The sequence below is a fragment of the Corvus kubaryi genome, unplaced genomic scaffold, assembly GCF_017639235.1.
Source record: "Corvus kubaryi isolate FWS band 111438036 unplaced genomic scaffold, C.kubaryi_AGA036_p1.0 70, whole genome shotgun sequence".
In the NCBI taxonomy this organism is placed as follows: Eukaryota; Metazoa; Chordata; class Aves; order Passeriformes; family Corvidae; genus Corvus; species Corvus kubaryi.
This window is the reverse complement of record NW_024582058.1, coordinates 1,320,345-1,347,687: the sequence shown is the minus strand read 5'-3', so window position 1 is coordinate 1,347,687 and position 27,343 is coordinate 1,320,345. Positions and strand designations below refer to the sequence as shown.

Here is a 27,343-nt window from a genome sequence, read left to right as displayed (position 1 = left end):
TGGCAGCCAGAGGCTGGGAATGTCAAGGCAAGGCCAGGCCAGAGGGTGTGAGTGTGTGGCTGTCTCAGCCCACTGCTGTATCTTGATCTGCCATTGCATTTGAAAATGAGGATAGAGATGCCACTTTAACTGGGAGCGTAACATCAGACTGAGAATCCTAATTAGGCCTTTGCATATATTTGTGTGTCAGGATATATTTGTTTTTACATATGGTTGACTTAATCTCAATACTTTCATAACACTTCCTCCACATCAAGTCAGTTTGGTCAAACCACTTCCATCTCAAAATATTCTTCATTTCCATTTCATTCAAGAAATTGCTGCTTCCCCTTTGTAAGATCACATTCGACCCATCCTTTCACTTTCAACCTTCTCCTAGTATTTATTAGATCTCCTTCCTGGCTGTTACACTTTCATCAGTGCTGATCTTGATCCTCCTTGTTACACAGTTCCCTGTTCTACATCCGTATAGCTACAGAAACAGTGGAGGAATACACAGTAGTGTGACTCCTGAAGAACATGAATAAAAATCGTTTAAGGATTTGGGGGTGCTGGTGGATGAGAGGCTGCACATGAGGTGGCAATGTGCTCTGGCAGCCCAGAAACCAACCCTGTTCTGGGCTGCATCCAGAGCCCTGTGGGCAGCAGGTGAGAGAGGGGATTCTGCCCCTCTGTCTCACTCAAATGTGACCCCACCTGCAGTGCTGTGTCCAGGATCTGGGGTCTGCAGCACAGGATGGGCATGGAGCTGTTAGAGTGAGTCCAGAGGAAGCCACCAAGATGATCAGAGGGATGGAGCAGCTCTCCTTGAGGAAAGGCTGAGAGAACTGGGATTGTTCAGCCTCGAGAAGAGGAGGCTCAGGGGTGACCTAACTGTGGTCTCCCAGTACCTGAAGGGAGCCGACAAGAAAGATGGAGAGGGACTATTCACTAGAGCATGGAGTAACAGGACAGGGAGGAATGGCTTTAGACAGAGCATAGGTTCAGATTAGATATTAGGAGGAAGTTTCTAGCTGTGAGGGTGGTGAGGCACTGGCACAGGTTGCCCAGAGAAGCTGTGGATGCCCCATCCCTAGAAGCATTCAAGGCCAGGTTGAACGGAGCTCTGAGCAATCTGGTCTCGTGGAAGCCGCCCAAAGCCCTGACCGCACTGCAAAAGTAACTTTGAATCCTAAGCAGGCGCTGGGAGAAAGACAAACATACGCGAGGGTCACGCCGAGGCAGCAGGGACCGCTCAGCCGCTCGCAGCCCCCTCCCGCCCGGGAGACCCTGCAGGGGCCCGAAAGCCCGTCAAGGGAGCAGCCGTGGGGCGAGCGGAGCGCAGGGCGGCCGGGCCGACACTCCGATGGCTGTGCCTCAGCACCAGCAGCGCGGCGCTGTTTGTGCTCAGGCGGGCTCAGGTTCTACAGCGAGGCCTCACCCGGGCAGAGCGACCGAGGGGCGCCGCGGTGCCGCCTCTCCCGCCGCCCGGCCCTGACGGCACGCGGAGAGCCTGGGCGCGGCCCCCTCACGGCGCTGCCCTCAGCGCCCGCAGCAGCGGCTTCGTTTCCACCCGACAGCCGGCAGGAGCTCGCCCGCCAGACTTAAGTTTTTTAAGCGAATTTTGACAAATTATGTTTCTGCAGCACTGACTACAGGACTTCCTATAACACCAATTTCATTCACTAGCCCAAATACATTTCGTAGCAAATAATAGCTAGTAACAGATTGCTTACACTTCGTGCCATCATCAAGAAAAGCGTCATTTGCTTTCATGTTTGTGGCGAACACAAGTTATATTGTGTATTAGACATTAACAGGAACTTGCACTGAACTGGCAAGAACCAAAAAAAACCCCAGAGAACCATAGAATGGTTTGAGTTGGATGGAGCCTTGAAGAACATCTAGGCCAAATGCCCCTGCTGTGGATAGGGACATCTGGAAACTAACTTTTTCACCCCCAGATTTTATTTCATCTCCACCACATCCTAATTGTCCTACACAGGATCTCCCCCAGGAATTCAGAAGGCTCCTTCCTGGCCTGCCTAATAGTGACAGGAACACTTATTATGGCTTTTTTCCCAATAAAAATGTGCTTCCACTTTTGTATTATTGACTTATTTTTTCAAAGACCAGCCTTACATTTTTTTAACAATGCAAGATATGTCAGGAACAAATGCAAGTCTTTTTCAACACAAGTTTTTGGCACACAAAACTATGTGGCTTTTGGAGAGCAGCTTTTGTCTTCCACATTACCAGGTGCTTCCTATTCTGTTGGACAAAACTACAAGGAAATATGCAGTCCACAAACCCTCAGAAGATCTTTGGCCTTCTTTCACAGATTTTAACCTGAGGTCCAAATCCCAGTTGCGAGTTGCTTTGTTTCCATATTTTTTGTTGTGGTTTTTTTTTTTAAAGCCCTTGTTATTCTTGACAGTGCTGAAGTGAACCAAGGAGACACCTCAAAGTACTTTTTTTGCTTCTTAAATGGCAATAGGTACATTTGAGCTAGGACAGACTGATTTGAGGGAAAAGGAGGGTGTTGTGGAAGTGCTGCAACGCATTTGCCTTCTGGCTGCAGCCCTTCTTCGATGCACAGCATTGGCCATCACCGAGGCAGCTTTGATTTGACCTTGTGCATTCACCTCTCTGTCCTGTGTAAGGTCCTAAGCACCTTCTGTCTTCCATTTTCCCTTTCTCTGTCCAGCTGTTCCGTGTGTGGCTAAGAAAGAGGCAGCACAACATGTGTCTGACTCCCAGCTACACATATTTTGACTTGACCTGACTGTCAAATCTCCTTGAAGTTGGCAATAGGTTCAAATTCCAGAGGTAGGGCTGTCACACTGATAGATAGACAGTATCATGGAGCCCTTCGTTCTTTAGGGGGAAGCTAAAGCCTTGTCAGCATTTGGTCCTGTACCATTTTCCAGAACTGGATTTCAAATCCAAATGTCTGTTTTCACTTGTTTTTTGATGCCTTTACTTAACTTGTCCTCTGCTGCCAGTGACAGTTTTCAAACTGGCCAAATATTTCTTGGGGTTCTTTTCCTATTTTCTGGTCCTTACCTTTCTGTAGATTTGTGTTGCTACTCCAATAAAAAGGTGTTCTCATTCTGTAAATCATTCCACAGCATCCAGGTTTGAAGTGAAAGGTTTTCTTTATTCCTTTTACAAAGATTCCAGCTGTGTTTTAAAGCCTTTGGGGTTTTTTGTTCAATTTCTTGTTGATTATTTTAGATTTCTTCTTGCGCTTTGTCTTTTGAAGCACGCTCTACTGGTTTTACTTCCTAATATGATAAAGAGCTTATCTGCTCGTTTAATTTATTCTGGGTAAAAGTGGCTATTGAAGTCCTTAGACTTCAATGAGGTTTTACAAAAGATGTTCCAGGCAAGAAGTTCCTGAGCCTTTGGTTTGGGAGACTTCAGTACTTTCAGACACCTGTTAAGGACAGAGATGCTGGGAAAGGGCAGTAGAAGAGGAGAAGACTCACATCCCTTTTCTATCCTTTTTAACCCAGGTGAGAGGACACCCTTAAACAATCAATTCAAGACAACTTTAATGCTTTAATGAAGGATGTGTCTGGGAAGTGGCCACAAGGAAAAGAGAACAGCAAAAAAGGCAAGCACATAGAAATACACCCCTATATCAACCATTCCATCTTCAGTTAGGAACTTTGCAACTCACTTCTACAGTCAACAGAAAAAGAAGCTGAATGCACCAAGAAATACAAACAGGAACTATTACCTGGATGATTGCATGCAAGAGGAGAATAGCAACTGAAGGCTGGAATCAATCCACTCAAACACCACATCATCAATCCCCCTGAAAGACTGGCTGATCTTCGCAGGTAGCATAAATAAGCCTGCAGTCTCCTCCAGGCATGCTTGTTGCTTCCTCTCCATATGAAGAGGCCCCTTATTTGACTTCCAGCCAGTAAAATAATGTTTTTTCCAGATAATGAGCTACTTCAGATGAGGAAAATACTCCAGCATCCTGGACCTGTCTATTTAGCATTCCAGATACTCCCGGCTGCTCAACACCCACACGCGATTATTTCCAACGCTCATTCCATTGCAGCTCAGAAAGCTCTAACTTGGTGTGATTGCAATCTGTCAGCCAGCTTTTCAGGGGGGCCAAATCATAAGACATGGGACTTTTGAGAAATGCAACTTAAAAAATGCAGTCATCACTTGTTGCCAAAATAACCACAAGTAGTAAATCCCTGCAAGGTTTTGTCTTTATTCCTTGAACAGTGAGGTGAATGCATACTGGGTAGATACTGGCCACTGCAGTAGGTAGGACAGTCATCTCCCAGTGACAGCTACAGGAAATCAGGAAGCCAAGAAACCACAGAAAAGTGGTTTTCAGAATCAGCGAACATTCTTCTTCATGCCCACAAAGTATGGTGAAGGTTTAAATATGACAGTTTAAGAATACATATTGTGGCAAAACAGGTCAAGTTGGCAACTAAGTAACTCCTGAACTAGGCTTTCTCCACAGGTTAGATCATCTCATTATTGTTACGGATTTTGACCTGCTTGGTTGTTCTCTGCAGTTCTCCATGGCTAATGATTTCGTCCAAACCCAAACTGGCTTGTTGCACTCAGGGTATGATACGATTTCAGCAGGAAGTCTTCACAGCATCCTACTCTTCAAATTCTGTGATACTGATCCCATTGCAACAGAGAGACTTCAAGATTCCTAAGTTCACTACGATTTAAGAATAATTAGCAGAATCATTCTCTTACTGGGGAAGTTCTGATCTTCAAGATTCAAAACGAGGAAAAAAAAAATACCCATTCTCATCCCTCAGACAAGCTCATGAGCTCTATCAGCAAATTCACATTTTGGTGAAGTTGAGATCAGCACAAAAATCAGTGCAGGTTTATCTTAGAACAGAATTTGCATTTTGAAACTACATCTTAATACGCAACTAAATTCATTACTGTTACCCTTTTTCTGTATTTTGTACTTTTTGTCTTCAGAAAATGTATCTCACAGAAAAACAAGGCTGTTATTCTGTGACAAAATCATCTTTGTTTACCAAGTCAACTTACTTTGCTATCAAAGGTAAATTTTGGGCCTCTTAAGAAAAGCAGATAACTTAAGTGATAGATTTATATTCCTTTTAAGTGTCGTCTGCTACACCTGTTTTGATTTTACTACACGAGTGCTGCAAGTAGTGGTATGCCACCACCCTGTGAAGCATTTCTACTCCTCCTTAGAGGGCATACAGAGCACAGAATTGTTCCCTGCTTACACTTGGGATGTTCACTGAAGTGCCCAGTCTCCTCTTCTGGATTGAGATGATGGATCTCATGATACAGATGAGCTTCTCTGGAGCATAAAGGTTGTGGCTTTTATTTCATTAAAATAAATTAAAATTAATACCCTGCTAACAAAACAGTTATTTTGCAAAGTTGAGCACTTGGACACCAAAATACAGAATAATGAAGACTGCTTCCCTTAACATGGTATTTTCACATCAGATTAGAGCTTAAAGAAAAAGATCTGTTTAGGTAACTGCAACAAATGCCAGAGCTGATTTCACATGTACTGTGCTTGATTTTCACTCTGACGTGGTTTTGGTTCCTAGGCACTTGTATTTAGTTTCCTGATAGGGAGCTCTAAAATTCACCAAACGAGAAATGTGTGAAAAAAAATGTCTAACTTCTGCTTGGTTCAGAAATTACAGACCTTCTTTCCCACTCCAACTGCAAGGACACCCTTAAACTCTTGGCTACCAGAGGCATTGCTCATCCCTGCACATCTCAGGTTCTCTCCCTGCTGATGCTGCTCAGTCATTACTTCTGCTAAGGAAAAGGACCAACCTGTCCCTAAGTCCTCCAAAGCCCAAGGCATCCATTCTTGGGCCAGCTCATGGATCTACTCCCTCTTTGAGAGCCCAGGCATTAACCTAAGGGGAAAAGCAGACAGGGCAATGAGGAAGGGAAGCAGCTTCTGCTTGAGCGTTTTACATTCCACAGAACTGATTTCAGCCTTAATCACCTGTGGCAATCACAGCTGCCCTAAACCAGTCCCTTTGCTATTCACAGTCCTTTTGGTAACCACTTCTGTTAACTTGCATTTTTCATGGACCACCTGCCAGCCCCTTTGAGCAGCGGTTCAGCCACACGCATTGCTGACTGCTCTGGGCAGTTTTTCTGCTCACACTTACAATGCCCATCTTTGATCCCACTGTCAGAAGTCACTACACACCCCATCTGCCTCAGTCATCCTTTCCCTCCTACCTTGTCCCAGAAATACAAAAGGAGAAAGGTCTAAGTGCACTGGGCAGGATTTCAATGCGAAAGGATTTGTGCAGTGCCAAGGAGCTCATGGGACGAAGTCCAGGAGCATTTGCCCATGAAAATGTGGCAACCAGCCGTCGGATCGGGTGTCTATGAGGATGGGAGAGGAGCAGGGTTTGCCAGTGGGCTCACTGGAGGCTACAAGCAATGTTGTTTAAAACTCAGCAGTGTTGCATGGCTGAAATACAGAGCTGGAACAGCCCTGAGTAGGGATTACTCATATGTTAGTGATGAGGGACAAAGTAGTAATGACCTTAGGTGACATTCATCTAGACTGGATCCAGAATCCAGACAAAAATACTCTCATTTATAATGCTGTATGTTAAGGACAGAAAACTTCAGAATACACCTTTTTGCCACTTGGTCTTGCTTCTTACAGGAATGCAGTAACGTAGTCCTCTACATGAAAAGGTCCATTTTTACATTAAGAAAGTAACAGTTCTTTAAAGTACTCTAGGAATTAATGAAAATTACTGTGCCATCAGAGGTACCAGTGTTGCTTTTATCAGAGCTGACTAAGGCATTGAACATGATTTAAGACAAACACAAAGCAAATTAATTAGTACTTTTAAATATAGGTCACATATAATGTAGGTTTCTAAGACCTTATTTAGAAAACCCACAGTATTTTGGTTATTTGCTTTGTTTGCTAAAAAAGTATGTGATGGCACAACTTACTGTTATTTTTGGATTCTATCAAAATATGAAAAGAACAAAAAGCCAACCTGCTATGAATTGGAAATAATACATTTAATTTTTAGATGGAAGGAATGATTGAAAACATACATGGCTGTTCATCTCTTGTTGTCTGATCTTCCTCAGTTTTTACATAAATCAAACCCTCTTGTGATTTCCAGTCGTAATATTAGAGCTTTAAAGGCCTGGCTTACATTCAATGTGAGCTCTGCTGGCTGCCAACTTGGAGACAAATTACTTTATTATAGACCTCTGTAAGTTGCTAGAAAAATTATTTGTCTCACTTTTAACAGTCCTGGTTTTTAATGTGTTATTTTACTTCATTGCCTTCACTTTTGCTGGTTACATGACATCTAGTGAAAGTCAAAAGTAATACCATATTTTAAAGTTCAGAGGTTGGAACTTCTAGATCCAATTTTCACGTTTAAAAGAATGAGATGGTCAAAACCATCATTTGTTTTGTTTACACCGAGGGATATGGATTGCAGGGAATTCTAGATTCTTACCAGACTTTCAAGATATGCTTCTGCTGGAGACACAGAAAACATGTCAGATTTTGCTCACATTGATCTGGAATCATGGAGCTTAGATGATACTAACTAGCAATTAAAATTTTTTTTTTAAGGGGAAGAAGAAAAAGAGGTGTTAGAGCTAATAATTTTATAAACAAACTAAATTTCCCATCTAAGATGCATGCTAGGACAGATCCTGAAGTTCTCCAGTTCTTCCCAACTAAGATGCCCCCTCAGCACTCGGTAACTTGAGAACAAAAACAACAACAAAAACATCTGATTACATAAAATGATCATACATTAAGCGTTTACAGGATACCCAGTACATGTTACCATACAACAAAATAATTATTACAACCAATAATTACAATCACTGTGAAGTCTGCCTTCATCTTTCCATGCATTTTGTCGTGCTATGACATCCAAGTAGAGGCCAGGCTTCCTAACAGGAGAAAGTAGCCAGCATACATACATGGAAGACACAACATAATTTCGACCACCTAATTTCAGTTAGAAGTCCTCACAATTTGTGACTTTTTAATTTTATAACCAGATTTTTCAAATGACTCCTCCAGCAAAGTTAGTGTCAAGGACAGAGGCTTTGCAGGAGTACAGAAGTTCTGTTGGAGAGTTTTGTACCAGTGAGTCACTCAGCATATCTGGGCATTCTGGAGGAGCAGAGATCCACCAATTCCACATTGATTTCCAGTGACGTTATAAAAGCACCGAGCTGAAAAGTACTGATAATACAGAATATTTGGTAAAACTCGGCAGGGTTAGAGGATTCAAGAGAGTGCAGTTTGCTGTTGCCTTTCATTTCCCAACAAATTTGTTTTCCATACAAATGACTAAACAAAGTTACGGGAGACTCTCTATGGACCCAGTATTAAAACAAAGTGACTCTGAAGATGTTCAAATGTTTATGAAGAGTAATTACATTTAAAGCATTTGAGGTCTGCAAGTATTCCACAGGCACATCATTGCAAAACACTCTTTATTTATTGTAAAATCCATCTCCACCTGTATTTGTATATTATGTTCCTTAACACCTTTGGCCACTCTACAGCCACCCATGTGCTAATCCAGCTCTCTCATCTCCTTTACATACTGAGATAAATTTACTTGATATAAACACTAGCTTTGATTATCCATAGTTTTAACCTCTGTTTTCATAGAAGTCTTTGTTTAAATGAGTAGAACATCTTACAAATTAAAAATTATGTCTTTAAAATGTAAAATTACCTTTCAGCTCCTTGTTTCTAGAGTTTTTGGTCTTTCTTGTAATGCAATGTTGTATTTCCATTAGAGCTGATACAGCAAACCTTTAAAAAAATCACAGCACCCCAACCCACACCAAACCTTAAGACAAATCAATGGCCACACTCCAGGGAAGACTGATCATTTTCTACTTACTGTATTCTCCCTGCACCTTTGATATCTTCATCATCAACACTAACATGGCCAAACAAGATGGTTTCTGAAATTGTATCATCTAGATCTGCCTTTGATTTTTCCCTCCCCTTCCCTGCCCCCTTATTTTTTAACACTTACAATATTGGAAGACTTTGTATAAGTATCATATTCATGGAAATGTAATAACAGTAGCAAAAAGTTTAATTTTGATGTAATTTCATTTAGGCATGAAAGAAAAAAACACAGCTAGTACCCAAAATTCTTCTGGGCCAACTATTTATTTCCAAAGTATGTTAATGAAACACTTCTAAATGGCAATATTTCCGTTAATTAGTTCTATTACCTTCATGTATTTAAAGGAGAAAATAATAAAGCATTTATGCAATCTTTTAAAAATCCACAAAAGACTTTTATACAAAATTTCTTCCATTTGTAGTTATTACCTTCTTTATCAAGACAGGTATGTTTTACAGACTTCTGTGGAATTAAAAACTTTAAGACCACTTAGTCTCAGCAATAAACCTCTGCAGAACTGTTTTTATTATTTATAAATAAACCCATAATTATGATTTTTGTAGCCATCTTCAGCACTTCTATTATTTTTCAGAGATGACATAATACAAAACAAACCACCCCAAAACCATCATTTCCTTACATATGTGCAAAACAGTATTTGTTGTGGCAGAAGAAAAGAGTGATTATTACTCTGAACACTTCAAAATTCACCAACATAGTTAAATGACTTTTCAGGACGTCTTAGGTGGACAGGAATCAGAGCAGGCTGCAGTAACTTTAACAGATGTCTCCAGTTAGAAGGGCTAAGACTAAAGTCCAAGTAAAAACAAAGTTCAGTTATTTGAATCTCTTCTTTTTCCTTGCCTGAAACTCTTCTGTTTTATTTTTGACAGACTTTATTAGCATTGATAGGGCAGGATCTATGACTTTTTTAGCAACATCTCCTTTCTTTGCCATCTTGCTCTCCAGGCCCTTGTTTGCCTCCTTAAGATCTTGCTCCTTTTCTTCTCTTCGGCGAGCTTTCTCTTCCAGGATCTTTTCTACTGCTTTTGTCTTCTTGAAATTTGGATCTGAAGGATCCAAATTAAACAGGGGAGAAGTAAACATGGCTTGGAATCTTGTATCAGCAACATTTACCTGAAGGGAGAAAAGAAGCATTTATTTTAGGTAAACTTTTCCCATGACAGCAAAGCTTTTAAGCCCAATAAAACATGAAGTCACAGCTCATGAGATTCCTGGAACTGCTCCAGTCACAAAATCAAGGAGTACACAATTACCTGGAAGTCATCTTCTAGTAATTCTTTCTTTTTCATAAGAAGTTTCTTCTTCTTTTTGCTCAAATTCTGTTGTTCTACAATCTTTTTATAATTAAAATGTTTTCTAGTGTCCTCCTCATCATCCATCATCAGTAGGGCCATTTCAGCCTGTTACAAAATAAGAAAGTCCATGTACACAATGAAAGTTTTCTATGAAAAAATTCAGCGTCTCATTAATAAAGCCTGTATGAGTCTACATTTACATAAATGAGTTCAAATAGGGTCATCAGGGCAGTATTATTTCAGCCATAACAACATTCTTTTTAACATTTTGAGGTGTAGTATTAATATAAGTTGATTTCCTTCTTATTAGACATTAAAAAATTGCAAATACCCACATTCAATTTTCAAACACAGTAATAATCTCATCTGAAAATTGTACACCACAGTTTAGAAATAACTAATGAATGCAATTTAATACAAGTATTCATATAGCAAAATAAAAACTAACATATCTGGATTTAAGTAATTTCTAGTTAACTTGTTCTGAGAAAGAATGAAAAGAAAATGGCAAGCAACTAATCTTCAAGGACAAAAATATACAGGACAAAGTCTGAACTCACAAATGTTTCATATAATACTGATGTTAAAAAAATTAAAACTTGGCACTGCCCAACACACAAACTTCTTCTTGGTAGTTTTTGTTCCAAAAGCTCTCACTATTAAAATTGTGTAGTTTTATTCCACTGGCATCCTATGAAATTCTGCAGTTCCACTCACAAACACATAACAAATACTTGCAGAATTCATGCAATGCAACGTTTTACATCACTTTACCTTCTGTTTTTCAACTTCATCTTCATCTTCTGAGGCACTTTCTACTGATTCTGGCTTCTTCTTTAAACCTAAGTGCAAATACAGAGCATGAACACATTATCCAAGCTTACGCATGAGGGCATAATTTACCTACAGCTAGAACTTCTAAGTACATCTCATTTTCTTGCAGTCAGTATCTAAATGTCAGATGCGTAAAAAGGCTGCAAAGTTAAGAAAAACCAGGAAGACGTAAAGCAATAAAAATAGTTGTTCACTGAACAGTTGTTCAGTTTAAGGAGGCAGCAACATTCAAGTGGCATAAACAAGTCAAAAACATGGTTTTACTGTATTTTTCAAAGGGCAGTAGAGAGAAGTATCACAATAGTGCAGGCAAACTCATGACATCACACCACTCCCAGAGTGTTTTATAGTGGAAATTAAAATATGATTGACTGCTCAGACTGAATATTGTTCTGAGGAAGCTCCCCTACTCCCTTAGCATTCAGATACACAGTGCTGATTAGACAGACATAACGAACAGTAACAGCATAAGATATTAGTCAAACATAACTTCTAATGAAAACAGACCTCTTTATAAATCCTACAAAATCAAATTATTCTCTTTGGAATGCCTGTAGATCTTGATCAAGAAGAAGGAGGAAAAGCAGAAGGTTTCCTGTCCTGAACCACACACTGACCTTTGAGCTTGGAATGACATTCCCAGGCAATTTACTGCAGTCCACTGGGGGTACTCTTAAGGAAGATACTTGGCTTCATTTTGTCAAGACAGGTTTGTACTCAGATTAGAAATACAGACATGCCAGACACATGTCAAGTTATATCACTAAGGAACAGGACGTATTTCTTGAGGAATATTTTTTTTTCTGCCTTGACTATTCCCTTGACTACTTCTACATGGATTCCAAACTGGATATGGATTTCCAGAAGAAACAAACCACCACCACCAAAAAATAAACTATCCAGATGCACAATGTCATCAGCTCCAAAACTGAACTGTTGATTTAGTAGTTCCAGAAAATGTGCAGGAAAATCAGATTCAGATATAATATTGTTACCTAAACTCTACACAATTTAAGTTAATGTGTAGAAGGGAGAAATAAATGTCTTCTGTAAGACTTCAACAATTATGGAACCTTTTCTATCTTTCAGAAGTGGCTAAACTACAGAAAAGGAGCACAGAGATACAACTGGAGACAATTATACGAGAAGTTAGATCAGTAAATTTCTTTTCTTTCCACACATTCCCAAAGGAAAGTCATTCAAGTCACCTTCCCTCATCTTTCTCTATATAGGGAATCACAGAAGTGATCCTTATGCCTTCAGTGTTTTCTGTGGATGCAGATGGGGCTGAATCAGGAGTTAGTATCAAACTGAGCTCTTCTACATGAAAATAAATAAATTAATAAAACCTTTATTTCTTACTTTGATACTATGCAGCTAATAAAACCAGCTCGGGACCTCAAATCACCCTAGGGATTCAAAAATTTGTATCACACTGAAAATGGTTCTGTTTAAAAATTCACAAATGCATCATTTTCTGTATTTTTAACATACTCCTGCCACAGTCCATATTCCCACATACATTCTGGAAGCCCCACCACACACACACTTGTTGCAAACTGATTGCATACCCTCAGATTTTTCCTAGCACCTCATCCCCACTGCCATCTTTTAATCAGATTTGTCCCACCTACAGCTGCAGGTACTTCAGCATTATGCAGAACCAATTGGTAGCTGTCACCAGCCAGTACAAGAAGCATCCAGTTTCTGCTGTAATCCCCGCTCAAGCTGCCATTCGACTCTTTCTCAGCTCAAGAATTTTGTTTGCAACATTAACTTTGTGCATCAACAACTTCCCAGTGCTGACGGTAAAAGCTAATCATAAGTTTGAGACTTCAGACACAGAAACTGACCCCAAATCAAAAACTCCCCTCACAAGACCTCTTATCTGCCTTAGTCAGAAACATGAGTCAGGCTCAAAAGCCTTGCAAAGACACACAGTAAATGAATCTTTTCACCTACTTTATCTTCCAAATACAGGTTCTGCAAGTATACTCTGATTTTGTTGTTACGCTCTTAGGTCCCTGCACTCGTACTGCTCCCTTCCGGCTTTAAAAAGCCATCAATTCCTACATACATCATAAGTTACATCATGAGAAGGCATCTAATGGTTTGGAACTAATAGAAGTTACAATAATGTGTGAAGAATTCATCAAAGGCTCAACAGAAGCTACATTTAATAGTCTAATGTGTTCTGAAACTGTTCGGTGATCTCCAAAAGCAGTACCTTGCTCTGATGTTAATAAGCTATTAATTAACACTATTCAGCTATTAATTTTTCAGTTATTAATAGTTTAGGCTACAAGAGTCTTTCTGTCTCCCTTTTCTAAGACCCCACAGAAGCTGATGCAGTAACAGTGAAACTGGCCAAGCCAAACCCAAGTTTTACAAGGCTTTTTGAAACAGTATGGGCATCAGTGTAAAACAAAAGTGACAAATTATTTCTTTCTTGACAATATGAAACTAGAGTTAAGCTTCTAGAATGCATCATCAAGGCTCATGTATCTGCAGCATCTGACATTTTAGCCCATGGTACTATTAAAAAGTCATATGAAAACTGTGCAAAGCAAGTACTACCATGAGCCCTGCACAGACAGCTTTTGGGGCACAGCAGGCACAAAGAATTTTTTCTACCTTGCCTCTCCCAAGATGAAGCACTCACACTGTAAGAATCACTGCCTGCTTTACAAACAGTTATCAGGAACAAAGACGTACCCGAGGAACATACACTTTAGTAGATTTCCCATAATTTCCAATTTTCCTTTCAAAGCACTCAGTTTTTAGGCCCTTGGTCCTTACACTCTGGCTTCCCTTCAATTGCCTCAGCTTGAAAGAAACCAAGCTACCCAAGACTCATGCATGTTACAGCCAGCAAGTGAATCCAGCACTACTGCATCCCCAGTTTCTGCACTGGTCCACATGAGTCTGCAAATAAACCCCATCATGTGCTTTTTCAGCATCATCTAAAATAATCTGACAGTCAATTTAAGGGTGAAATTTCAATCGTTTAGGGGAATTGTGGAAGGCTTGTGAAAAAGGATGGTCATTTAAGTTGCCTGTACCCTAAATACAAAGTTGGCAGAATTATAGCCAAGTTCAAAGATGACTGTAACCCATTTTCCCTCACTGGATAAATTGTGCTTAAAAGCAACCCCAACTATGAGACAGAGGTTGTTCTGGGTAAACTTGGTGAAAGCCAAAGCTGTGCCATGTAATTACCATTAAAATGTAAACTGGCTCGCAGCCAGCCACTGTACTGTCCCTTTAGAACCTCTCCAGGGCTAACCACATTCTGGTTTTCTCCTGTATCTCAGTAATTATCAGTAATCTTGAAGACAAAAACTTCACTTTCTTAACCTTTATGTGTATTTTACTATCTTCTAAGACTCCACAAACATTAAAGTCTATTCTCCGTGTTATGGACAAGGCTTAAAGATGTGCAGATAAGCTCATTCTCTGGTGAGCCCCTCTAGGACACAAAGAACTTCTCACATAATGCAGCAAAAAACATTTTTTCAGAGATTTCACAGAGAACATCACACATTCTATGAGAGTACCTAGGTAATCTTGCTATTAAAGAAAAATTAAACAATTTCGTGAAAGGAATGGTTATCTTTACAATTAGTTACTTCAACCTATACACAAACCACCTGGAAAGCATGGTAGAAAACAGCACTGCATGACACATTGGACTGTGGTGTTTGTTTCTAAAACATGGACAGGACTCAGTCTACTGTTCTGTATTTCAGATTACTAAGCACAAAATCATCCAGATTTTGGGGTTTAGTTATTTATTTTATCCTAAGATAGATTTTAACAATCAGGACAGAAGCCTGTGCTGGCAAGTATCAAATTAAAAGTAACTTACCCTTTTTAAATGGAACCTGGATCTGCATTGCTATGCTCAAAAAAACCCCAACCAAACAACAGACTGGCAATATTAGTAAATCTGATGCTATATTCTTTATGTTTGTTTTCTTCTTTTGTTTTTATGTCATTTTTCTTCTTTTAATATACATGTGTAAGCCACCCTTAGGATCTGGCTCCTAGAATTACGGAACATCAAAAACCTACCTTTATTGATTTTGCTCAGCAAAATCACACTCAAATTTGCTGTTACCATGGCAAAAGCTAATTTAAAAATCAGAATAAAAAGCTTGTAAAAAAGGTATCTTAAAAATCTAAACTGGGCAAGTTGTTTTCTAAAATATTACATTTCACTATTCGAGTTTCTAAGCCACCAAGAGTACACCAGTAAAAATGTGTATCAGACTAAGAGAAAAGTGATTTCTTCTGAAAGACAACTTTGTTTATGATGCAAAAACATTTGATGTTTTTGTACTTGACCCAAGCTTCAAAGGGACCTATGTATATCTGGCTCTTCCTATATAAAAAGAAAAAGACTTCAAAGGCAATGGAGTTCTTTTCTCTGGAATACTTCAGGGAGCAGCTTGTTTTTAGCAGCCACCCCCAGAAACTGGATAACTAATGGTCTCTGGTGAAAGCCAAGAGAATATTCCCTACCACTCCATGTATTACAATAGGCATAATTTTACAGGAACAGCAATTTTAAGCAAATTGCACCTACTTAATTTAATTCTGAACATTCTATCTCTGTGTTTAGTCCAGCCTGACTTTGTTTTGACGAGTCAGTATTTAACAAAAGGGCAGATTTACTTTTGAAGTCGCCTGTCTTGACTGACCTGTTTTCTCCAATTCTTCAGCAAAGTACGGGTCATTGAGATCAACATCAGGTGGAAGTTCATCTTCACTCTCTTCTCTCTCAGCATTAGCCTATAACAAAGCACAAACATTATTTCAATCAACATATAACTACCACTTAAGTTTCACTGGAATGAGATGTTCTGTGAGTAGCTAGCTATGAAGATGAAAACTGAAATACTGTACGTGGAACATCCTAACACCAGAGTACACTAAAAATTGATAGTAAAGACAAATCAAGAATTTCAACCCTCTTTCACACATTTTTATTAGGCATATCCCCAAATTATGATGCACCAGACAACCATCCCAACAAATTACAGGATCAGCACTGTTGTCTCCTTACTTTATGTTCCACAAAAGCTCTGCTTGGGGACAAACTTGAGTAAGAAAGTTCATTTTGTGGAGCAAATTTCAAAAAGCTGGAGTTTGGATTTAAAAGAACAAATTTTCTTACTGGCAGTAGTGTGTCATACACCTTACTCCTTGACTTAACTTATCAAACTGAACAAGAATGTTATGCTAGACAAAGTTGCTCTGCTACTGAATAGTGCTACTGACTCCATTTTGAGCACTCATCAGCTTAAAGAAGTTTCTCATCAAGTGCCAGTTAAAACTGACATACACAGAGTAACTCAAGGTGTAGAGCTTACTCTTAGAAGTGTAATTCAGCAATGTGAGTTATATTGAGAGTAATTTAAGACTTTAGAGAACCTAGATTCTGCGTGCCACATGCTTTTTTTTTCCCCCTTGCAATTTGAAATTTGAATAGTTCTTTGTAGCTATTAATTCTTTGCCATTACAGCTTTGGGAAACAGGTCTGTATTATTTTAGCCCCAAAATTCCCAAAACTACAATTACCATTGTCATAAGAACTTCGAATTGATATGCACACAGTAGCAAAAAGACCACTTCTAATGCATTAAGAATGCAAATCAAAGCCAATTATTATTATGACTCATTTATCTTCACAGCAGCACAAGTAGATAAAAGATCTTTTGTGTAAGCATATGTATGGTCAGCAGTATGCTGAATATCCTTTTGCTCTGTAGGTTTGACGAAGTACTCTCAGTACTTCCACATGAGTGAACACTGCATATTCTAACCTTAAAATAGCACTGGCAACTGGGCAATTTATTATTTTGTTTATCTGAAACAAACATTAACAACAAATTAAGAAAACAAACAAACAACTCCCCCTCAAATGGCCAGTAAAAACATTACCTTTCTCTTTTTCTTGAGAATTCTTTTTTCTTTCTTCTTCTCTAGGTATTTTTGCCATGGAGTCAGGTTATCCTTTCCTTCCAACCTGTTTTTGACCATTTCTTCAGCAGTTTCTTTAAGGCCTAGGAAAAAAAAAACATAGTAAATTAAAAAAATGTGATGAATCTGAATTTTTAAAAATCAACTGTTTTCTCTTTTGTAAAAGAACAATCCAGCTTTTCTTCAACAAGTCTGTGGAAACAACATAAATATTGCTTTAAAAACCATCTTTATAAAGAAGATCGCTTCACAGGATGTGTTTTTCCAAATAAAACATTCCTTCAGTAAAAACTGTACAAGAGTCAGAAGAAGAGCTTGCTGTGTGGTATCTGATTCCCACTCCTGCTGTTAATCAGAAAGGTCTCTTCTCCAGACATTCAACTGTGCAGTCTACAGATGCCAGAATGAGTAACACGATAAAACTAACAGATGTACACAGAGCCCTTACGTCTTATGTACCACACTATCATTAGTTAAGATTCTGAATTAGTTCAGTTGCTGAAACTTTGCCTCTGTGACAATACTCTCACAATGCTGCAGGATCTCTGCTGACCACTGTACTTTTCATTCTAGAAAAGTAAACCACATAGAAGTGCAACATGTCTGGCTCTTAATAATTCTGGCCTAACAGGATCAGACTTAAATCTGGATGTGTTAATTAGGTTTACATTAAATTCTGTAATTTAGCAGGGACACCCAAGTTTCAATGCCCAGCACTTGCACCTGTATAGACAAGTGTGTCCTAACCTTTAAGCTTTTTGTAAATAAAACAGAATGAAGTTTTCTATAATATGCATTGTTAGAGTATTCAATGATGTAAGAATTTCACCTTAAAAATAAATCCATCAAATAACAGGAGCATTCCCATTTTACATGTAGAATACTTAAATCCAGAATAAGCACTTCATTTAAAAGCAATCTTCTAATTTTGGTAAAAAATTCCATACACATCAGGAATACTTTTCTAAAATTCACTACATCACAGAGCACTTGGATGTTATGAGGATGAAAACTGATTTCAGATGCACCTTACACACTTTCAGCCTGTTCTTCACAAGATGGGCACTTGCAAAAACAAAATTTCATGATCTAAGGAGATTAACTGACTTGCCTTGCAATGCACTGGATCACAATTCAGTGGCAGAAACAGAATCCACTTCCCTGATTAGAGGTAACAGCCTGGGCAATGAAGTGTTTTTCTCCTGCCTGCAACTCCTTGCTTCATTCACTACATACATTTTTTTTAACTTCTGTGACAAAGCAGTCAAATATCCTATAGGTAACATCATCTCCCACAAAGTGACTAAATTATCTTGGGAGTAGGAATCCTGTTTCTGCTTCGCCCTCCAAGCCTGATATTTGTTGTCTCTTCCCCAGCCCTACTTCTAGTGGTCTCTCTTCAGCATTCTCTTCTGCCACCCCAGTCCAGCCCTGACCTGACCAGACCACATCCTACTCTCCCACCCTTCATTCCAGTTTTACTGCTTAGAAATCATAGTCAGACCTCTCCAGATGTCCTAGACCAGATCCCATTCTTTCTCCCAGATTTCCCAGTTGCCAAGTCCCCATTCCTCATTATTCCTTCCAGCTCTCCTCAGTATGGAGGAACTGAAAACAGTGATCCTGATGGAAGAAGCGGGCAGCTTTCATGGACAGTTCTACCTATCCCCAGAAGAGCAGGCAGAACATTTTTCTGAAAAACTGCAAACACTAATCGCTGGTTTTGTGCTTGTTGACACTCCAAAAATAATTCCAAGGCTGGGGAGCTAGTTACAACTTGTCTGAAATACGAAGTGTGGACAAGATCTAAAAACATATTAAACCATAGAACCATAGGAGGAAAAGAGTGGAGCAAAAACAAAATAAAGGATCCTTCTACTACTCTGGAAAGGTGCCAGAATGAACAGTAAGGGGCAAACTGTTACAGCCAAAAAAATTGGGTACTTAACCAGCAAACAAATCAGAACCACGATAAAGGAAGGATTTTGCATAGGTTCACTAAAAACAGGCCATTAAGAAACTCTCATACAACAAGAACAAATATTTAGTTATCTTCAAAGTCCATGAAAGCAGACTCATCAGCTTCCTTGAAATGGAACCACTATGACTTTGGATACTTTGTGGTACTTTTATGGAAAAAATTACTGGTCAGGTAACAACCTTGCAGATTCTCTTTGAAGATAGTAAATACAGAATTTTAAAAATATATGTCACATCTCCAGCAAAAGAGAAACCCAAAATCTGAAAGGAAGTTACAATATTTCTGATTTATTTGCCTGGAAAATGGAATCATTTGATCCATCTGGCACTGAAGAACTTGGAGGAAAATCCAGCCCTTTCTTGTGGTATTTGGCAGTCTCATGAAAGGCATCAGAGTTTCTCCACAGATTAGAATGGCTTAGAAACTACTGTCCAGACCACTTCCCGAGAATAAGAGTGTATTTAAGTGGTCAAAAGGATTTGGACTGCAGCAGGGGAAAGGAATTGTCTACTTTAGGTAGAAATATTAGCTGGCCATTGAAAGATCTAACTTATACACCCTTATTGAAATACATTTTTTTAGAATAAATTAATCACAATGGTTTCATTTAATCTTCACAAACGAGGGCAAGAAAAGAGAGGAAAAAGGTCATCTACGGTAAATACTACAGCAAACCTACATACACTGCTGTCACACTGCTGGGACAGCAAGAGAGAGGGGCAGGTCAGAATTTTTACTTCTCCAAACACTCTAAACTTGCAGAAGTTTAACAGGCTGCAACTGTCACTGTTATTAGAGGCCAGAGAGATACATTTCTGTTTTCAGGAAACCTAAACGAGCAAGTTCATCTTGCGTGTAATGCCTCACCAGAAAAATGAAACTCCTTGTTGCAGGTAGCTGAAAGGAACGGCAAATAGAAATACTCTGATAACATTAGAATTTGTCACCCCCAAAGATGAAATTTGTTAAGTCAACAAGTCTTTCCTAAGACAGTAAAAGTGCCAGCGAGAACCCAGCACCCATCGCAGCTGTCAGGTGTGAGCCTCCACACAGCTCAGCGCATGCTGCTTCGTGCTGCAGGAGGCGAGGCCACTCCCGTCAGGGGACACACTCAGCAGTGATCCAGATGGAGATACATGTTCCATAGGAGCATTTCTGTGCTCTGCATAATCTCTGGCTGTACAGCTGGGCTCCACTATGCACTTTACAGACACCACAGCCTTCTGTTCTACTGTTCTTCTGTTCTACTTCGGATGAAAACAAATTTGAAATTTTCCTCCAAGCCTAGCTAAATATTTACATCTCATTCTTCCCAAAGGAAAAATTTTTAGGTCCAAAAAAAAACCTGGCTGAATATCATCAAGAAATGCAGTTGTGGTCTTCTCTCTCTTCACTTTCTAAGGGGAGCTTTGGGAACTGGATAAGGATTCATAGTAATTGTTGCTTAAATCAGATATGATTAAGAAAACAGATGGATGCTTAAATATAACACTGATTTTGTGCCTAGAAGAACAGACCAAAGAGAGTTGGAACTACATCTAATTTATTTTTGCTGGCACTGTGGTTTATTTAAAACTATTATGATTCAAGAATAACTGAATCATTGACAAAGTATGCTTTCTATAACCATGTGTAAATGACTGTGCCAAAACTCAAAATTTTAAATTAATTCAAATATCTGCCTTTCAATTGAAAAACTTCCTAGAGTTAACTGTTGTAATTCTTCCATGTATTAAACATTTTGGCAGGAAAATATTTTGCAATAAGTCAAGCGCATTAAGGCAGAACTCGATAATAAAAATATTTCAACAGACATAAACTAGTTCTGAAAAAAATTAGGAGTCTTCAGAGATTACAACAAAAACTATTTTTGAATGTCCAGAACGCTCCAACTGAACATAAGTGGTTTTGAAATTTAAATAAGCACATTTGTTCAAGAAAAAATAACAACTAATGCTCCTCCCTCCCATAAAGAAGCACAACCTCAAGCATGTATATATTGCCAGAGCTATAAACTACTGTTCAGCATGTGCTGCCTATGCTCCACCATATAAAAAACATATATAAAAGAATATCCCCTTCAGGTGTGCAGGACCTCTTCTCCAAATGCTGCCTAAAATCAGTAATGGCTGAATTTTTGACTCAAAAGCAAACTTAAGACACCCATTTTCCCTTTTAGGACTTGGGTTTCAGACAAAACCGTATTGCAGGGGTCAATAGCCAGAAGTGGCACTGTTGACCTTGTGGAGGTGAACTGTCTCTAACAAAGGCAAGTGAACAAGTCTATGATTTCCAAAACCTCTGCTCTTCAATAATCCTCTACTTTTTCAGGGTAAGAAATGAGGAAATGTTAACATATCCTGTAAAACCATAGTTGCTAAAGTAACATTAAATACTATAAACTACCCATGTAAAATTCATTGCACACACATGCACATTGAACCCAAAATTATATGAACAAACCTGACCCTGTGCATGGACATCCAGCTAAATTTAGACAAAGTCAGTCAAATTTATCAAGATAGGGGGTTTTTGTTTGCTTGTTTGGGTTTTTTTACCATCCCTCCCTCAAAAGAGATGAGGACATGGCAAAAGTCTAGGAGTCCTACAAGAAGATGCAGTCAGGAAGGGGTTGGACTAGGTATAAGTATGCAACAAATCCAATTTTCTAAAGTCAAGTTCCATAGCAAAGAAACAGGGAGCCCATGCATTAAGGAACTGGATTCCAGCTCTACTACAGTTAAAACTCCATTTCTACTAAATGTCAATGCAGTTTACTCGTAACATGCAAGGCACAGTCTTAAAGACAGCCTCTTACAAAACTTCTTGTTCTCCCAGGGCAAGCAAGGCTAAAGAGTTTCCTTTGGTCTCCCTTAAAACAATTTTCCATCTCCTAAAATGAAGGGTTTGCTCTAGATTCCTGACTATGTTACCACATTAAGGTACCCAAACTTTCTTAAATTTACAGAACTTCTTTCATAAAATTTGCAAAATTCTTCAAAAAACAGAATGCATAACAAACAAAAAAACCTCCAAACGTGTTTTTCAAAACCAACAGAAAAACACATAAATAAATATAAATACAAATATATATAAATACAAATATATATAAATACAAAACACACTCCTAACAGCAACTGGTTCATCTGTGGCTTCCACCTTCAATCTGAAAGGTGGCAACAAATCTCTGTAGAAATCTTACAAAGCTACGTACGCATGAAAACTCCTTGGCCTTGAATGCTCAGTGACACAATGAATTAACTACTGAGTGAGCAACATCGTGAATGCAAGTACTGACACACAGTGGACAGATGGAGTACAACGCTGTGTCAGCGAGCACTTGTCCTGGCTGCACGATACATGCTTTTCCAAAAGGGTTTTGACAGAATTCATGTCAGAAATTACTGGAATTATAAAAGCACGATTGAAAGCACACAACTATTTTTAATGCCCGTGTATCCTCTAGAACACAGATCTTATGAAGAAACAGGAATAAAATTGTTCCGTTCAGTTTAGTCCATTTCAGTGAACTGCTACAGACCAGAGTATTTCAAACTGAGCAGAACTTCTGTTCAGCAGAAGTTATCTGAGTGAACTCAGAATAATATTTGTGTAAATCATATCATTAGATATGCATTCCTAGCTGGGAATTCCCATCAGCAGCGAAGAGCCTAGATTCTGGTATGTGTCTGGTCTTGCTACTTGCAGTAAGAGATCAGGGCTGTGTCCTGACACAGGCTGCAGTCCCACACCTGCTGCACCTTGCTGCTCCCAAGAAGGGAATGTCATACTTCCCTAGTCTTTCAGCTGCACCATTTAACCCTCTGAACATCTGCCTATCTGACATGCTAACTCAGTGGAAAAGATCCAGATTTTTTCTTTTCCAGAGTAGTTCTGTTATTTTAGTGAACAAAATTAGGCTTGCAAGGAGATCTACCAAGTGCCAAGGCTGGTACAGGCAGTCAGAATGAGGTTTGGGCCAGGATCAAGGTGACGCCACAGTGAAAACCTTTCCCTTTGTGGATGTAGGGAGCTGTTAAACTGGCTCATTACACCTCAGGGAAAGCATTCAGTTTGAGTGGTTTTTTTGTCATAAAGAAAAAAAAAGAACTAGACACTCGTTTTTGGCTGTCAGGATGAGTTCTGCTGGGATGCTATATGGTGAAGTTACCTTTCATTAATTTCCGATGTCAATCTGGACGTCACTATTCCCCAACCTTTCCTGGTACTTTGCTTTCTCCCAGAGCAGTTTCACTGGAAGGTCAGACTTTTCCCTTTTCTGCTCCCCCAAATCTTTAGCATTATGCAGGCAACATTTCCAAACCACTCTCCTCTAATTATACACTATGTTTCCAAATCATACTGGTTTTCATTTTTAAAAGTGCAAGTATGTTTTATGAATCTATAGCAAACACATGAATTCTACTTTAAAAAAAAAGTCTATAAAGTGATAATTGAAAAAGCAAGTACAAAAAATCCTGGCGAAAAAATAATCTATAAAGAGAAACTTACAGCTGAGGAACTGAGTTCAGACATGTTATTTCTTCTATTTCCCTCACTGTAAACAATCTGGATTTCAATTTATGGGGAAAAAAAGGGTTTGTTTCTCCTACTATAAATTCAGCACCTTACACTATATCCCTGTCAGCAGACCAATATTGCATATCCTCCAAGGCAGGAAAATAAAAAAAATAAACCTTACCTGGAACCCATTTAATCTCCATTCCTATATCCTTTTCTTCCTGTTTTTTCTCTTTTTCTTGGATACTTTGCAAAAGTTCTCTGTACTTGGCAATTTGCTCTTCATCGTCTTTTTGGCTTTTCCTCAGTTTGTCATCTTCCATTTCATTAACTGCATCACCATCTAAGAGGAGAGAGCAAAGTTATCACAGAGAGCCTCAAGAAAGTGAGCAACTGAAGTTTATCTTTAGGAAACAAACCTAAGACACACACATTACTTCTAAAAGATAATATAAAATATTTTCATCTGTTATTACCCCACAGAACAACCAGTTTAAGAATTCCCTTATTTAGATGAAATAAAAATAGTATCTGAAAAGACAAAAGAGAATTTGTCCAGTAAAGGAAATCACTGACGGGGCACAGCATCCTTCACTGTAATTTTAAATTATTAGTTTTAGAGTCCTTTTCCAGCATAGTACCTAAATCTCTGAAACCAGTGGTGCAAAGCATTTTGAAAATAAAATGCTGCTTTTTGACAAACAGCAAGAGTCTGTAAAAGAGATAATTATTCAATGCCTTAATCTTCAGTGACTTGCTGAATGAACAAATGAAGCAAGACAGAAAAGAGGACTTCTTTTTTCCTTGTTTTTAGGAAAAAAATCAACTAAAATGTTACTTACAATAAGCTTTTAAACGAGTATTTCAGTGAAAACAGACTTGAAAAATGCTGCAACTCCTTTAACTGTAGAAACCTAGGTCTGGGGCAGGGTCATCTTTTCTTTTTCTCTGGATGAGCAGTAAAGCTGTGCTTCCTACAGTACTGAATTGAGTGGACAGCATAACTGGTGTCCAGAAATGTGTCCCAGTTCCAAGTCTGGTCTTTGGCTAAAACTGAGGTGTGGCAGTGTTCTCGCCCCATTCCATCACTGCAAGAAGCTGGTTGTTGACTGGAGGCAGAAATCTTTACTGCTCATAGAATCACAGAATCATTTAGGCTGGAAAAGACCTTTAAGATCATCGAATCCAACTGTTAGCCCAGCATGGCTAAGCTGCCACTGCATCATGTCCACAAGTGCCACATCTACATGGCTTTTAAATACCTCTGGGGATGGTGATCGAGCCACTTTCCTGGGCAGCCTGTTCCAATACCCACAGCCCTTCCCTCATTCACTAAGAGGGTTACCCTGCCATAAGAGGAGATTAATTTAGTCAAGCAGGAACCTGCCCTGCACAAACCTGTGCTGACTGGCCTGAGCCTCTGGTTGTCCTGTAGGTACCACATGATGGCCCTCAAGATGACCCACTCCGTGACCTCCCCAGCATTGATGCTGGGCTGACAGGCCTGTAGTTTCCTGCACTCTCCTTCCACCACTTTGTGTAGATGGGCATTACATTTGCTAACTTCCAGTCAACTGGGACTTCTCTGATTATCCAGGACTGCTGAAAAATGATGGAAAGTGGCTAAGTGAGCATATCATATCTGCCAGCTCCCTCAGTACCCTTGGGTGGATCCCATCTGGCCCCAGAGACTTGTGTGTCTCTTAAGTAGTGGTGTAGCAGGTCACTGACCATTTCCCTTTGGATTAAGGGGGCTTCTTTCTGCTCCCTGTTCCTGTCTCCCAGTTCAGGTACCCAGAACTGGTGTTACTATATAAGACTGAGGGCAAAGGAGGCATTAGGTACTGCAGTCTTTCCCTCATCCTTTGTCACTGCGCCTCTCTCTGCATCCAGTAAAGGATGGAGATTCTCCTTAGCTCTCCTCTTATTGTTAATGTGTTTATAGAAACAATTTTTGTCTTTCACGGCAGTAACCAGGTTAAATTCTAGATTGGCTGTGACCCTTCTAATTTTCTCCCTGCATAACCTCACAGCACCCTTGTAGTCCCCCTGAATTGCCTGCCCCATCTTCCAAAGTTCATAAACCTTCCTTTCTTTCCTAAGTTCCAGCCAAAGCTCTCTGTTCAGCCAGGCTGGGCTCGTTCCCTGCTGGCTCATCTTTTGCACAGCACATGGGGACAGTCAGCTGCAGCTGCTTTTCCACTTTCCTCATCAGAAGCTGAGATCTAAGAAGGAAGCATCTGCTCATTCAGAAAGCAAAAGGCAACTATGTTTTGAAGACAAGTAGAAAAAGAAGACATTTGGTTGTTTCTTCTTCCTAGTGTCCTGAGAAAGAAGCTCTACTGGATGGGAACTGAAGAAATCTTTGAGCCAAAAGAGGATCCCTAGAACCTTGATAGGCAAGGGGCTACCAGTTTGTATTTATCGCTCATTTTGCTAGGAGAAATTTAAGTGCCAATGCATATTGTCATTCTTTCTCATTTAGATAGAAGTTGTGTTTCTTCTGTCAAAACTAACAGTTTTAAAACAAATGTTCAACATCGCCTTCAAAAGAACTGTAGGAGCTTTTAAATCTGTAAGCAAATAAAGCACATTTGACAACAGATGCAAGAAAGGAAAGTGAGCTATGTTCTCAAAGTTTGCTCAGAGTTCAAATAACCTTGTCAGCGGCTTTCAAGTATCACGCTGTATTGCACAACATCAGGAACCACTTTGATGGATATTAAGGCAGCAATGCTTTCTGCCAACAGCTTGTTCAAAGGCTTTTTGAAGAAAACACACAAACCAAAAAGTTCTGGGGCATTAACCGCTGCACTGCAAGAGAAATACAATCAACCTGGGAAGGAGAAAAAGGCAAAAACTGATGAAATCTAGAGTATAAAATAAAGTATATTCTTATTGTTTTCAAAAGAAAGAAGTAATAGAAGTGCTAAAAGATTTAAAAAGAATGAATTTCAAATCATGAGGCTGGTCAGAAACATTCCAATACAACAATTTGTTTTTAAAAGATGACATTAATACAAAATATAACCACATGCAGAGGCTCAATATGTTAAATTGGTGATTGGCAGCTGAGATCACGTTCTTGTAATCAGAGGGTTGTGAAGAGATTGTGTTCGTAGTTTATCTTGCAATAGCTGAGTAGATGATTCCTTTTTTTAAAAAACCTCAGCCTTAAAAATTAAAGGCAGTAGAAAACTTGTAGCAGATACAACATTTGACAAGAGGTCTGCTGCAAGGCTGAATTTTTTTTAAAGATGAGGGGGAATTTTCTTTCCATGATGTAATGGCAAAGCAGAAAACTCAGCTAATGACTTGGATGCTGATGGCCATACCATAAAAATTGCCTTAAATGTCTCAATTCTATCCAGGGTAGTTATTCAAATTCAGATAGATAAAAAATAAAACCCAATACCTACAATGCATGTAGACCGACAGGATTAAAACTAAATGCTTCACACTCCAGTATTCAAGAATCAAGTCTGAGGTAGAGGTTTTTGCACTGCACTACAGCATGCTATGAAAAATTAAATGTGCTGAACTCAGTCTTGAGCCAGAAAATAATGACAAAAAAACCACTGGGGTTTAAACCCATTTTCCCACATTCTAAGCACTTCCTGAACATGGAGTTGTGCAAATCCCATTAGGTCATCCCAACGATAATAAAAAAATGGAAAAATTTAGAATATGAAATGAAGTTTATTCAAAGCCTGTCAGAATTGATGCCTTTTTGTAAGATTTTTCAGAAAGAAAAGATATTAGAAGAAGAGAATGCA

The 27,343-nt window shown here is 39.2% G+C and overlaps 1 protein-coding gene across 2 annotated transcripts in view; it reads right to left on the bottom strand.

Annotated features, from left to right (window-relative positions):
* Positions 1 to 7,774: 7,774 nt before the first annotated feature.
* ESF1 (ESF1 nucleolar pre-rRNA processing protein homolog) overlaps positions 7,775 to 27,343 on the bottom strand; it is a 31,820-nt gene continuing 12,251 nt past the window's right edge. For both annotated transcript variants that reach the window (XM_042049227.1, XM_042049228.1), the window contains exons 9-14: positions 23,749 to 23,910; positions 17,027 to 17,148; positions 15,784 to 15,874; positions 11,021 to 11,088; positions 10,205 to 10,351; positions 7,775 to 10,064 (exon numbers count right to left, since the gene is read on the bottom strand). In XM_042049227.1, coding sequence (XP_041905161.1) covers positions 9,765 to 10,064; positions 10,205 to 10,351; positions 11,021 to 11,088; positions 15,784 to 15,874; positions 17,027 to 17,148; positions 23,749 to 23,910 — 890 coding nt within the window. In that variant the 3' untranslated portion in view covers positions 7,775 to 9,764. The remainder of the gene's footprint in view (positions 10,065 to 10,204; positions 10,352 to 11,020; positions 11,089 to 15,783; positions 15,875 to 17,026; positions 17,149 to 23,748; positions 23,911 to 27,343) is intronic.